At 46.7% G+C, this 14966-nt stretch overlaps 1 protein-coding gene across 2 annotated transcripts in view; it reads right to left on the bottom strand.

Annotated features, from left to right (window-relative positions):
- Positions 1 to 14966, bottom strand: part of LOC134936125 (complement C3-like) — a 674806-nt gene that overhangs the window by 404174 nt on the left and 255666 nt on the right. For both annotated transcript variants that reach the window (XM_063931038.1, XM_063931039.1), the window contains exons 9-10: positions 14600 to 14720; positions 8761 to 8876 (exon numbers count right to left, since the gene is read on the bottom strand). In XM_063931038.1, the coding sequence (XP_063787108.1) occupies positions 8761 to 8876; positions 14600 to 14720 (237 nt within the window). The remainder of the gene's footprint in view (positions 1 to 8760; positions 8877 to 14599; positions 14721 to 14966) is intronic.

The following is a 14966-nucleotide window of genomic DNA, read 5'->3' as shown; positions in this document are numbered from 1 at the left end:
TCAGCTTGTTGTTAAAGAACTGAGTAGCTGGCCTGCATTCTCCCAGTACTCATGTAACCTGTATTCCCTCAGCTTGTTGTTAAAGAACTGAGTAGCTGGCCTGCATTCTCCCAGTACTCGTGTAACCTGTATTCCCTCAGCTTGTTGTTAAAGAACTGAGTAGCTGGCCTGCATTCTCCCAGTACTCAGGTAACCTGTATTCCTTCAGCTTGTTGTTAAAGAACTGGGTAGCTGGCCTGCATTCTCCCAGTACTCGGGTAACCTGTATTCCCTCAGCTTGTTGTTAAAGAACTGAGTAGCTGGCCTGCATTCTCCCAGTACTCAGGTAACCTGTATTCCCTCAGCTTGTTGTTAAAGAACTGAGAAGCTGGCCTGCATTCTCCCAGTACTCAGGTAACCAGTATTCCCTCAGCTTATTGTTAAAAAACTGAGTAGCTGGTCTGCATTCTCCCAGTACTCAGGTAATCTGTATTCTCTCAGCCTATGGTTAAAGAACTGAGTAGCTGGCCTGCATTCTCCCAGTACTCAGGTAACCTGTATTCCCTCAGCTTGTTGCTATCCTGTGATCCAACTACCACAGTGCAATCCTGGCATCCCGTGTATTCACAGTCTCCTGGTATCCTATGTCCCCTCAGTTTTCCCTTTCTTTTTGAGTTCTCCAGTTACTCCTGGATTATATTTATTGTTTACAGTTGTACCGTGCTTAATAAACTTGCTATTATACCATGAACATCAGTCCCTGCTAACATGTTCTCACAATTGGAGATCCAAACGGATTCTGGAACACTGTCCTTGGAAGTTTCTTCCCTGAGTGACTGCCCCCCATCCTCGGAGGCTTGCATCCGTGGTCACCAGGACCCAGTCCTGTATGCTGAACCTGCGGCCCTCGAGAAGATGAGCACTCTGCAGCCACCACAGCAGAGACACCATGGCCCTTGGGGACAGGGTGATCAACCGATGCATCTGAAGACGCGATCCGGACCATTTGTCTAACAGATCCCACTGAAAGATCCTTGCATGGAACCTGCCGAAGGGAATTGCTTCGTAAGAAGCCACCATCTTTCCCAGGACTTGCGTGCAGTGATGCACCGACACCTGTTTTGGTTTCAGGCGGTCCCTGACCAGAGATGACAATTCCTGGGCCTTCTCCACCGGGAGTAACACCTTCTTCTGTTCTGTGTCCAGAATCATGCCCAGTAAAAGCAGACGCGTTGCAGGAATCAGCTGCGACTTTGGGATATTCAGAATCCAGCCGTGCTGTTGCAACACTTCCTGAGAGAGTGCTACGCTGATCAACAACTGCTCTCTGGACCTCGCCTTTATAAGGAGATCGTCCAAGAACGGGATAATTATAACTCCCTTCTTCCGAAGGAGTATCATCATTTCGGCCATTACCTTGGTAAATACTCTTGGTGCCATGGACAGGCCAAACAGCAACGTCTGGAATTGGTAATGACAGTCCTGTACCACGAACCTGAGGTATTCCTGGTGAGGTGGGTAAATGGGGACATGCAAGTAAGCATACTTAAAGTCCAGTGACACCATAAAATCCCCCTCTTCCAGGCTTGCAATAACCGCTCTGAGCGATTCCATTTTGAACTTGAATTTCTTTATATAAGTGTTCAAGGATTTTAAATTCAGAATGGGTCTCACCGAACCGTCTGGTTTCGGTACCACAAACATTGTGGAATAGTAACCCCGTCCCTGTTGAAGGAGGGGGACCTTGATTATCACCTGCTGGAGGTACAGCTTGTGAATTGCCGCCAGTACTACCTCCCTTTCCCTGAGAGCAGCTGGCAAGGCTGATTTGAGGTAACGGCGAGGGGGAGTCGCCTCGAACTCCAGCTTGTATCCCTGAGATACAATTTGTATCCCTGAGATACAATTTGCTGAAGTTTTGGAGATGCGCCCCCACCGCACCTGGCTCCGCCTGTGGAGCCCCAACGTCATGCGGTGGACTTAGTGGAAGCAGGGGAGGATTTTTGTTCCTGGGAACTGGCTGTCTGGTGCAGCTTCTTTCCTCTACGCCTGCCTCTGGCCAGAAAGGATGCGCCTCTGACCCGCTTGCCTTTCTGAGGCCAAAAGGACTGCATTTGATAATACGGTGCTTTCTTAGGCTGTGAGGGAACCTGAGGTAAAAAAGTCGACTTCCCAGCTGTTGCTGTGGATACGAGGTCCGAGAGACCGTCCCCAAACAATTCCTCACCCTTATAAGGTAAAACCTCCATGTGTTTTTTAGAATCAGCATCCCCCATCCACTGCCAAGTCCATAATACTCTCCTGGCAGAAATGGACATTGCATTAATTCTAGATGCCAGCAGGCAAATGTCCCTCTGGGCATCCCGCATATATAAGACGAAGTCTTTTATATGTTCTAGGGTTAGCAAAATAGTATTCCTGTCGAGGGAATCAATGTTGTCTGACAGGGTATCAGTCCATGCTGCTGCAGCACTACACGTCCAGGCTGAAGCAATAGCAGGTCTCAGTAGAGTACCAGAGTGTGTATACACAGACTTCAGGATAGCTTCCTGCTTTCTATCCGCAGGCTCCTTTAGGGTGGCCGTATCCTGAGACGGCAGAGCCACCCTTTTAGATAAGCGTGTGAGCGCCTTGTCCACCCTAGGGGATGTTTCCCAACGTAACCTATCCGTGGGCGGGAAAGGGTACGCCATCAGTAACCTCTTAGAAATCACTAGTTTTTTATCAGGGGAACTCCACGCTTCTTCACACAATTCATTTAATTCATCAGATGGGGGAAAAGTCACTGGCTGCTTTTTCTCCCCAAACATAATACCCCTCTTGGTAGTAACCGGGTTAACGTCAGAAATGTGCAATACATCTTTCATTGCAGTAATCATGCATCGGATGGCCTTTGTAGACTGTACATTTGTCTCATCCTCATCTACACTGGAGTCAGACTCCGTGTCGACATCTGTGTCTACCATCTGAGCTAGCGGACGTTTATGAGCCCCTGACGGCTTCTGAGTCGCATGGGCAGGCACGGGCTGAGACCCTGGCTGTACCAAGGCTGCTGCGTCATCGAACCTTTTATGAGTTGACACTGTCGGTTAAGACCTTCCACATATCCATCCAATCAAGTGTCGGCCCCGTCGGGGGCGACACCACACTTATCTGCCCCTGCTCCGCCTCCACGTAACCCTCCTCATCAAACATGTCGACACAGCCGTACCAACACACCACACACACACAGGGAATGCTCAGACTGAGGACAGGACCCCACAAAGTCCTTTGGGGAGACAGAGAGACAGCACACACCACAGCGCTATATAACACAGGGATTTACACTTATAATAAGTGATGTACCCAATAGCTGCTTATTTATCTTATTTGCGCCTAAATTTATGTGCCCCCCCTCTCTTTTTTACCCTTCTTGTATCAGGATACTGCAGGGGAGAGCCTGGGGAGCTGCTTCCAGCGGAACTGTGAAGGGAAAATGGCGCTGGTGTGCTGAGGAAGAAGGCCCCGCCCACCTCCGCGGCGGGCTTCTGTCCCGCGTTTTGTGTACATTAATGGCGGGGGTTTTTACACATATACAGTGCCAGACTGTATATGTGTATTTTTAGTGCCAAAAGGTATTATAATTGCTGTCCCCCCCCCCAGCGCCCTGCACCCTACAGTGACCGGAGCGTGAAGACAGGAGTCTTCTGCCGCCGATTTCGTCGTTCTCTTCTGTCTTCTGGCTCTGCAAGGGGGACGGCGGCGCGGCTCCGGGAACGGACGATCGAGGTCGGGCCCTGTGTTCGAACCCTCTGGAGCTAATGGTGTCCAGTAGCCTAAGAAGCACAAGCTAGCTGCAAGCAGGTAGGTTTGCTTCTCTCCCCTCAGTCCCACGTAGCAGTGAGTCTGTTGCTAGCAGAAGCTCACTGAAAATAAAAAACCTAACAAATACTTTCTTTTCTAGCAAGCTCAGGAGAGCCCACTAGGAGCACCCAGCTCTGGCCGGGCACAGATTCTAACTGAGGTCTGGAGGAGGGGCATAGAGGGAGGAGCCAGTGAACACCAGATAGTACCTAATCTTTCTTTTAGAGTGCCCAGTCTCCTGCGGAGCCCGTCTATTCCCCATGGTCCTTATGGAGTTCCCAGCATCCACTAGGACGTCAGAGAAATTAAGATTAATAAATCACCTGTTCCTAACGGTATTCACCCAAGGGTTCTCATTGAGCTACAGTCCGAACTAGCAAGACCTCTATTTTTAATCTTCAATGATTCACTTACATCAGGAATGGTTCCCAAAGACTGGTGTATAGATGAAGTAGTGCCGATTTTCAAAAAGGGAAGTAAAGCTGAACCAGGCAATTATAGACCAGTTAGTCTTACATCTATAGTGGGGAAAGTACTAGAAAGCAGTTTAAGAGATAAGTTCCTTGAAGCCGAAAGGGTTATTATTAGGAACCAACATGGATTTGTGAAGGATAGATCATGTCAAATAAACTTACTAGGCTTTTACGAAACAGTTAGTGCAAACCTTGATCAGGGTAAGGTGGTGGATGTAATCTTTTTTAGACTTTGCTAAAGCTATCGACACAGTACCACACATCAGACTTATCTATAAGTTACAAGAACTGGGGCTAGGGAGCACAATATGTACTTGGGTTAGTAATTGGTTAGATAATAGGGAGCAGCGAGTTGTGGTAAATGGAACTTTTTAAAATTGGACTGAAGTGGTGTGCCACAAGAATCTGTACTTGGACCACTATTGTTCAACATTTTTATTAACAATCTAGTAGAAGGTCTAGAGAGCATGGTGTAAATTTTTGCAGATGATACCAAACTATATAAGGTTATAAACTCGGAGGGAGATGCTGTGTCTCTCCAGAACGACTTCATTAAACTGGAATCATGGGCAGCAAAATGGAGAATGAGTTTCAATATAGACAAGTGCAAGGTAATGCACCTTGATTCCAAGCACAAGAATAATACCTACATACTAAATGGGGTGATTTTAGGGGACTCCGTACTGGAAAAAGACTTAGGTGTTCACATAGATAACAAACTTAGCAGCAGTACCCAATGTAGGATAGCAGCAAAAAAGGCAAACAAGGTACTAGCACGCATAAAGAGGGGTATTGATGCAAGGAATGAGAGTGTTATACTCCCACTATATAAATCCCTAGTGAGGCCCCATCCAGAATACTGCGCACAATTTTGGGCATCTTACTACAAAAAGGAAATCCTGGAACTAGAAAAGGTTCAGAGGAGGGCAACCAAACTCATTAAGGGGATGGAGACGCTGGAATACCAGGAAAGACTTGCAAGGCTTGACATGTTTACAATGGAAAAGAGGAGACTAAGAGGGAACATGATCAACATTTATAAATATTTAAGGGGACAATACTTCGAGCTTGCGGGGGATCTGTTTTTGGTAAGATCAGCACAGAGGATATGTGGACACCCACTTAGGTTAGAGGAGAGGAGATTCCGCACACAGAGGCAAAAAGGTTTTTCCACAGTAAGGACAATATGAGTTTGGAATTCCCTGCCTGAGAGAGTAGTAATGGCGGACTCAGTCACTACTTTTAAGAATGGGCTAGATAAATTCCTAATGGATAAGGATATACAGGGTTATGGTGCATAGATCAGCCACTATAGTTATAATACAATGAGGGGAAAAACACAACACAACGGCCGACTTTATCTACAGATAAAATTAGTCCTGAAAATAATACAGCGTAGGAAAACACAAACAGGTTGAACTTGATGGACAAATTGTCTTTTTTCAACCTCAGAAACTATGTAACTATGTAATTTGAAGTTAAACATTCCTGCTAGACAGATTGCTCTTTACATATAATGTAAGTTATCCAACATATGCATAGGTGACAACAACTTCCCCAGCTATCCCATCCCCTTCCACAATTACAACATAAACTCAGCATACGTACTAAAACTGATGGTATCCCTTCTTTATACATCTGTTATTATAGAGTAGAGCCCAACACACAATATAGACTCCTGCGATATACACGGTGGAGTGACATTATTATGACCACCTCCTACATTTGACGTTGGCAGCGCGTAGCCCATGAAGTACATCATATGTCATGGCTCACATGGCTGCCTTGGATGGTTCCTCCATGGGCAGGGTGTGCTTCATTTGGATCTTTGCATGCAGGGTATAGCATACTCCTACACGCGTGTCAGTTTTCCCATACATGCATTTGGTCCTTGTATGGCTCATCTCCCACTGTGTAACCTTCCTAGTGCGCCCAACATGGCTGCCTTATCTGGTGTGCTTGTGGATGGGATGAAAAATACATGGACCTGATGATTTTATTGGAACCCTACTAGGAACTTAAGGACTCTGCAATCGCCCCATTTTGTGTTCTCTTCTAGGGGTTGACTATTCCACCCTGGGTAATCCTACGCAGTGCGCTTAAGATGGCTGCGCACCTGGTACCTTGTGAGGGTGGAATACACAGCGCCTGGAGGTTATTAACCCAAATGCCTACACCAATCATGCATTATTGTTTCTGTGTGCTTTTTTTTTTTTTATTGTCTGTGTGGTTTGTCTTTTGATGTAATACTTAAATCTTCTGTATTATGTGCACTGTTTGAGTTCTAGTTGGCGCAGCGGATGGCTGCCTCGGTGCTGCTCTGCCAAGCAGCCTTCGTTTTTAGTCTTGCATGTATAATATGTCTAATATGTCGAGTCTATTGTACAGTTGCAATGTGCAGTATCAACTCATATGTGTAATGTATGCTACGTTTTTCCCCCTTCTTATGCTATGTATTCCCCCTTCATGTTGCTGCTTGGCAATGCATTGTACCACAAAGAATTCCTTGTGTACGTGAGTACACCTGGCCAATAAAGCTGATTCTGATTCTGATTCTGATGCGCTGGCTTGGTGGGTATATAAGTTGTGCAATATTCCATTTGCACACATATCACGTCATGGGTAAAAGGGACGATTTATTTGCGTTACAATACGGAATGATTATCAGCTTTGGGGCCAAGGGTGGCAGTATTTCTGAAACAGCGCAGTCTGTGAACTGTTCGCGTGCTGCTGCGGTGAAGGTGTTATCGTGACTGGACAAATGGCACCATTGCAAGTAACCAACATGGAAACTGCAGAGCACGATGTGCCACTGATGTGAGAGGTGAACGTCGGCTACGAAGGTGCGTTAGGGCTGACCAACAAGCTACAGAGGAGCAGCTCACCGTCACAATGTACATGTATCACCCTAACAGCACACTGTTATTCCAATTCTTTTACATCTTGGTCTGTGTAATGATAATTATACATTAGCAATCCCTTCTCTTCTGATACAATGCAGAGATGGGCTCCTTTGGTCCTGCATGTCAATTTAGTTAAATTAAGGGGGAAATGTATTATGTGATAATAAGAAGAAAATGTATAAATACTGAAAACTATTAGACAAAAATGTTCATCACAAAACAGAACTTAATCTAAATCTTTGGTTACAAATATACTGCAGAAATGTCAGAGCTGTAAGTAAATACAGGTTGAGTATCCCTTATCCAAAATGCTTGGGACCAGAGGTATTTTGGATATCGGATTTTTCCGTATTTTGGAATAATTGCATACCATAATGAGATATCATGGTGATGGGACCTAAATCTAAGCACAGAATGCATTTATGTTACATATACACCTTATACACACAGCCTGAAGGTCATTTTAGACAATATTTTTTATAACTTTGTGCACTAAACAAAGTGTGTCTACATTCACACAATTCATATGTTTCATATACACCTGGGCGGTAATTCCAAGTTGATCGCAGCAGGATTTTTGTTAGCAATTGGGCAAAACCATGCGCACTGCAGGGGAGGCAAATATAACATGTGCAGAGAGAGTTAGATTTGGGTGGGGTGTGTTCAATCTGCAATCTAATTTGCAGTGTAAAAATAAAGCAGCCAGTATTTACCATGCACAGAAACAAAATAACCCACCCAAATCTAACTCTTTCTGCACATGTTATATCTGCCCTTATACACAGCCTGAAGGTCATTTAATACAATATTTTTAATAACTTTGTTTAGTACACAAAGTTTGTGTACATTGAGCCATCAAAAACAAAGGTTTCACTATCTCACTCTCACTCAAAAAAGTCCGTATTTTGGAATATTCCGTATTTCAGAATATTTGGATATGGGATACTCAACCTGTATTATTATTTTATAGGTACTTCGGTACCTAACCATCTCTAGTTCTATGGAGGTCATTCTGACCCGTTCGCTCACTGCTTTTTATCGCAGCCGAGCGAACGGGTCCCTACAGCGCATGCGCCGGCACCATAGTGCGCTGGCGCATGGCCGAAGGCCGTAGCAGGCTGCGATCGCCTCTGCCTGATTGACAGGTAGAGGCGGTCGCTGGGAGGGAGGAGGCGGAACGATGGCGTTGCCGGGGAGCGACAAATAGCTCCCGGCCAGCACGCTAAAGCTGCGCTGGTCGGGAGCTACTCTTGAAGTGCAAAGGTATTGCCGCTGCGCGATGCCTTTGCACATCTGCGGGGGGGGGGGGGGGGGGAAGGTGCGGCTCTGACATGCTGGGCGTCCTCCCGCATGTCAGGGAAGATGATCGTAGCTGTGCTAGATTTGGCACAGCTACGATCAATTCGGAATGACCCCCTATGTCCCCGCTAAATCATAACTAACCATTTATCTGTTTCATCCAATGTAACACCCAACCCTACAATAGACTGGCTACAGCTCCACCAATTGCTGAGCCAATCAGGCAAGGTGATCTATGCAGAATGCCTCATGTGGGCAATTACCATAAAGTTAAAGGGAATTCCGGGTTTGAAATATTTGGAGGTTTTTGTGAAGAGAATTTTATACGGAGAGGTCACAATATAAATATCATCCAGCAGAGCTTCCAACATATCGCTGCCTGTAAGAGAGACAGACAAGTGTTACACACTGTCACTATATACATATACTGAGCCTGAAAAACATGAAAACAGACTGGAATAATATTGTTAAGTACAGGATAAGCTTCAGCACCAGACTCAGGAAAATGCTGTAAATAATAATAATAATAATAATAATAATAATAATATTATTATTATTATTATTATTAATATTAATATTATTATTACGATATGGAGGGACTATCACTTTGCTCAGCCTCCACCTCGTGTGAAAAGACAGGCAAAGTTATTTTCTGAACCCTGGTCCTACCCACAGACTCCACTAACTGACGCGTCCCATATGCAGTGCTAACAGTACCGGCTCTGGTGTGTACATAGGCATTGGTGTTCTGCCATTTAGTGTGTATCATGTACTCCATTTCCTGGTACATTATTAGTTATATGCTGGGCAGTATTTTACTTGATTGTTTTATTGTTATCATCCTGTATACTGCAGTTACAATGATTCTATTATATTTGGAATATGTGGTTTATTCAGTTATACTGTGGCCCTATTTCATACCTGTCCATAGATGTGTGAATCTCTGACATGCGGGGGGATGCCCAGCACAGGGCAAGTCCGCCCCCGCAGCCAACTATTTGGCTAGTTGGAGCGATAGTCGGCCAGTGTGTGGGAGCAAACGATAATCCGCCGTTTGCTCCCACGCGCCGAAAAATGCCGGTAAACGGTTGTTCCAACTTGTTGGGAAAATCAAACCTCTTTGATTTCTCCCAGCATATCGTACAGGTGTAGGGGAACTTTCCCCCCAACTGAACAATAAGCAGGAGGACACTGCCTGGCAATGTCCACCAACTTTGTTCTCCATCACTGCCGCAAGGCCTCTCGTCACCACGGGACCCACAGCAGTACTAATGGTGTAGCAGGAGAAGGACCAGGGGCAGCTACGGCAATACATCACTGCTGCCAGGCTGCCCCGTCATACCAGGATCCGTGCTGCTGCAGTGTACCAAGTTGCCGGACCTGTCAGGTGGAACTGGAGTTGACAGCAACCGGCACCCCCCACCCATAACGGCACCCCTCTCCTCCCACAAAAGACAATCCTGCGACTGGCACCTGCTCCTCCTGCAATTGGCACTCCCAATTAATCCCCACTGCTATCAGCATCTGCCCCCCCCCCCCCCCGTGATAGTTACACGCTTCCCCTGCAAAAGTCCCCCATCTATCAGCACTTCACCCACCGCGTGATTGTCACTTGCTCCTCCCGCAATAGGACCAACCGGGGCCGGCATCCTCCAATCAACTTGCTCTCCTCTGCAAGTTTCACCTCCAATCCTCCCCACCTATGACGGATAGTGCTGCACACCTGCACCCCACCCTTCCCTTTACAGGTAACATTTCTGATTCCCCCTACAACAGGTAGCACCATCAACCCCTCCTCCAAACCTGCATACATCAAAATACTTAAGGGCCCTACACACTTTCCGATGATTAAGATTTGGACGATGTTTGTTTTCAACAAGTAACGACCATCGTCCTAATTGACTTGCTATGCTCAACGAGGGAAAACCAACAATGAACGACCGCGAGGATGCTCATCGTTCATAGTTGGTGCATACACACTGAGTGATATGAACAAGATCTTTCATATCATTCATACACATCGGCAAGTGTGTAGGGCCCATTATACACCCATTCACCTTGACCCAAGCCGGCAGGGTCGGATTAACAATGGGGCGGATGGAGCTGCAGCTCCAGGCGCCACATTGAAAATAGGCCCACAGCATTTTAGGCAGTGCATTCATTCAGTGGTGACAGGAAAACATTTTTCCTGTCACCAACAAAGCCCAGCTCACTCCCCTACCAGCCACCCAAAATCATATCACCTGATTACCCCTACCCTAGCCGGATGACAGAAGTCCCTCCTACCTCAGTCTTAGTGCCAGCCGCAGCACCTCTCCAGGACCCGATCAAAGCACCACCTCTTACAACTGTTAGAGGCTCCACCCCCATGCTGTAAGAAACTCCGCTTCCCGGTTACATCCGTACTTCTGCCTCCCAGAGCCATCTGACACTCTAAACTGTCAAAATCGTCCACAGCCCCACCTCACGGAGACATCAGAACCTCCGCCTCCTTGACACGTCTGAAGTTCCTCCTCCTGGACCCATCTGAAGCTCCGCCTACTAGACCCATCTGAAGCCCCGCCTCCTGGACCCGTCTGAAGCTGCACCTGTGAACTTTTGAATCTTCTCTTTGAGCAGCTGGATCGGCGGCAGGGCTGGAGGTAGAGCTAGTGGCCAGTGGGGATGCCAGGGGAAATGGCGGTGGCATGGGTAATAGATTGTACAGGACAGCGGTGTCAGAAGATTCACAATGCAGTTGTTAACACACAGAGGTAGCACCTTTTTTCATGCACATGCTGCTTCCCCTGACCCCATTACTGCTCCTCCTCCTGTCTTCTGCTCCTTATCTTCCCACCTGATGCTTTCTTCCTGAGTACCACTCAGAGAAACATCGGGCTGATTGGTGGGAAGGATGTGTGCCATCAGCTTAAGTTTTCCCCTAAATGGACTTGGACATCAAATGCGGCTGCAGCTGTCCCCTTAAAATATGACCCCCTTTACCAATTTACTACCTATGGCTTTTACCCCTCCCCACTTACGTTTCTGTCCCTAACAACCTGTGCCTCTGCTTAGTTTACCATCTGTGCCTCCACCTCCATTCTCACTTGTTTCTCTGCCCCCTCCCCACCTGTATCTCTGCCCCCTCCCCACCTGTATCTCTGCCCCCTCCCCACCTGTGCCTCTGCCTTCTCCCTATCTGTGCTTCCACTTCCCACTTCACTTGTGTCTGCCACCTTCACTACCTACAGTATGTGTCCACACCGCTTACCACCTGTGTCTTGTGCCTCTACCTCGTTCCCCACTTCTGTCATTGTCCCCTTCACACCTGTGTCTCTGCCTCCATCTCCACCTGTATCTCTGCCCTTTCCACCTGCGTCTCTCCACCCCCCCTCCATCTGTATTTTTGCCCCCTCTCCACCTGTATCTCTGCTTTCCTCCCCACCTGAGTGTTTGCTTTCTGTCTATCTGTGCTTCCATCTCCCTCACAACCTCTATCTCTACCTTCTTCTCCACCTGTGTTTCTGACTTCTTTCCATCTGTGCTTCCGCCTCCATCTCCAAATACATCTTTGCCTCCATCTCCACCTGTATCTCTGCCCTTTCCACCTGCGTCTCTCCACCCCCCCCCCTCCATCTGTATTTTTGCCCCCTCTCCACCTGTATCTCTGCTTTCCTCCCCACCTGAGTGTTTGCTTTCTGTCTATCTGTGCTTCCATCTCCCTCACAACCTCTATCTCTACCTTCTTCTCCACCTGTGTTTCTGACTTCTTTCCATCTGTGCTTCCGCCTCCATCTCCAAATACGTCTTTGCCTCCCTCTCCACCTGTATCACTGCTCACTTTCCACCGGTATCTCTGCCCCCTCTCCACCTGTGTATCTGCTTTCTATCAATCTACGCTTCCATCTATCTCTCTCTCCAAATATATCTCTGCCTTACTCCCCACCTGTGGCTCTGCTCCCTTCACCACCTGTGTATGTGCCCCTCTCGCCACCTGCGCCTCTCACCAGCTGAAGAAAATATGTTATTTCTTCAGAAGCACCTGATGGAGCAAGTGTAGCAGCAGTTTCATCATGGAGACAGAGGGCGAGATGCATCATTGTTTGGAAAGTGATAAAATGGAGAGTGAAAAAGTAGCAGCCAATCAGCTTCTAACTGCCATTTTTCAAACACAGCATGTGACATGGCTGTTAGGAGATGATTGGCTGGTACTTTTTCACTCTCCATTTTATCACTTTCCAAGTGATGATGCATCTCTTCCAGTGTGCCTGGCATGAGTTATGCAGGGGAGCCCTGAAGAGGATGAGAAGATCAGGGAAGTAGTCTGTGTTGGGGGAGGGAGGTATGTCCCACACTCCCCAGTTTTGAGATCCTGTGCACGTCTAAGCCAGCCACCCATGGCCTAATGCACTGTAGTGAGTAGCAAACAGCCAGAGTTTGGCGTGTCGGTTAGGGTTAGGCTGCGGGGGAGATAGGTTAGGGTTAGGCTGCAGGGGGGATAGGTCAGGGTTAGGCTGCGGGGGGGATAGGTCAGGGTTAGGCTGCGGGGGGGATAGGTCAGGGTTAGGCTGCGGGAGGGGGATAGGTTAGCGTTAGGCTTCGGGGGGGATAGGTCAGGGTTAGGCTGCGGGGGAAATAGGTCAGGTTTAGGCTGCGGGAGAGGGATAGGTTAGGGTTAGGCTTGGGGGGGATAGGTTAGGGTTAGGCTGCGGGGGGGGGGGATAGGTTAGGGTTAGGCTGTGGGGGAAATAGGTCAGGTTTAGGCTGCGGGAGGGGGATAGGTTAGGGTTTGGTTAGGGTTAGGCTTCGGGGGGATAGGTTAGGGTTAGGCTGCGGGGGGGATAGGTTAGGGTTAGGCTGCGGGGGGGGGGATAGGTTAGGGTTAGGCTGCGGGGAGGGAAGGTTAGGGTCAGTCAGCCCCGGGAGCAGAGAGGGAGGCACATAAGAAGAGAACACTCGCACCCTCCGGCAAGCTCACGGATGTCACCCACCATCACCTGCAAAGTTATTACACTGCTCCTGGTACCAGGGTGTCACACACTATCAGTGGCGCACCCAGGGGGGGTTTCCGAGCACCCAGAAACCCGCCTCCACTAAAATTTTAGCTGCATGAGTATTATTAATGGCTGTCTAGCGTCCTCTGCAGCCTGCTGTCTTCCTGGTGGCACTTGTAAGTGCAATAAAAGTTTACTTTATTTTAATTATAGTACATATATATCCATATGCATACATATATACACATGTATATACATACATACATATAAACACACACACACACATGATAGATATATATATATATACATGTGTATATATATGTGTACTGTATGTGTGTACATATATGTATGCATGTTTAATATGCTATGTATATGTGTATGTGTGTGTGTGTATATATATATATATATATATATACACACACACAGACACACTAGTTTTACGGACCCAGCATATACTGGGTCACCTCAGTCTGCACCCCTGTGATTGGCTCCGCCCAGTTCTGGAAACCCCCCCATGCAAATCCTGCGTTTGCCACTGACTATCACCCGCATATATTTGTATGTAAATATGTGCAGCTGCACCTGACACCCTCTTTACACAATACATTATACACTTGTACCCCTGTACACATTATCCACTTGATACTCTCTGTATACATTACATACCTGTCTAGTTGTACACATTACATTATACACTTATTTACTTCTGTACACATTACATACCTGTCTCCAGCTGTACACATTACATTATACACTTATTTACTTCTGTACACATTACATACCTGTCTCCAGCTGTACAAATTAAGCAACTGTAACCCACTGTACACAATACAGTATTCACGTGTCTTCCTCTGTATACATTACATACTTGTGTCCAGCTCTACACATTACAATATACACCTACACACATTCCACACCTGTCACCCTCTGACAGATATATAATTGCTCCAGCCAATAAGATCCCAACTCTTAGTTTTCAAACACATGACAGTTGGGAGCTGATTGGCTGGAGGACCATGTATCATGAACAACAAGTTTTATCATTCACAATGACTCTTATCACTTGTTGATAAATAAGACCTCAATGTGATGAAGGAGCACTATAAATGAGAGTATTTCCCAATCTTACCTGAGTCAGTGATGACAGTGACAGTCAGATACAGCCTCCATTGCAGCATGTCTTCTGCCTCCTGGAAGTACTTCACTAGGTCTTTCCTTTCCAAAGTGGCAGTACCTTCACCTTGTGATATCTGGTACATACAAATTCCAGTTAGAGGGAAAAGAACCCAAAAGGTGAAGATACCCAAAGACACAGATAGTTTGATTGTTAGTGGATTGTCGAACCTTTATCCTAAATTTGGCACAAATTGTTTAGTGTGTGCCCTAATGAGGTTATATTATGATCAGTCAGATGTAGAGTATGGCTAGATGAATAACTAGTTAGTCAATGAACACAGTTTCACTAGGTACAATCACTGGCAAAAAATTCTTACTGA

Source organism: Pseudophryne corroboree, chromosome 6, assembly GCF_028390025.1.
Source record: "Pseudophryne corroboree isolate aPseCor3 chromosome 6, aPseCor3.hap2, whole genome shotgun sequence".
Classification (NCBI taxonomy): Eukaryota; Metazoa; Chordata; class Amphibia; order Anura; family Myobatrachidae; genus Pseudophryne; species Pseudophryne corroboree.
This window is presented reverse-complemented; position numbering and strand designations above follow the sequence as displayed.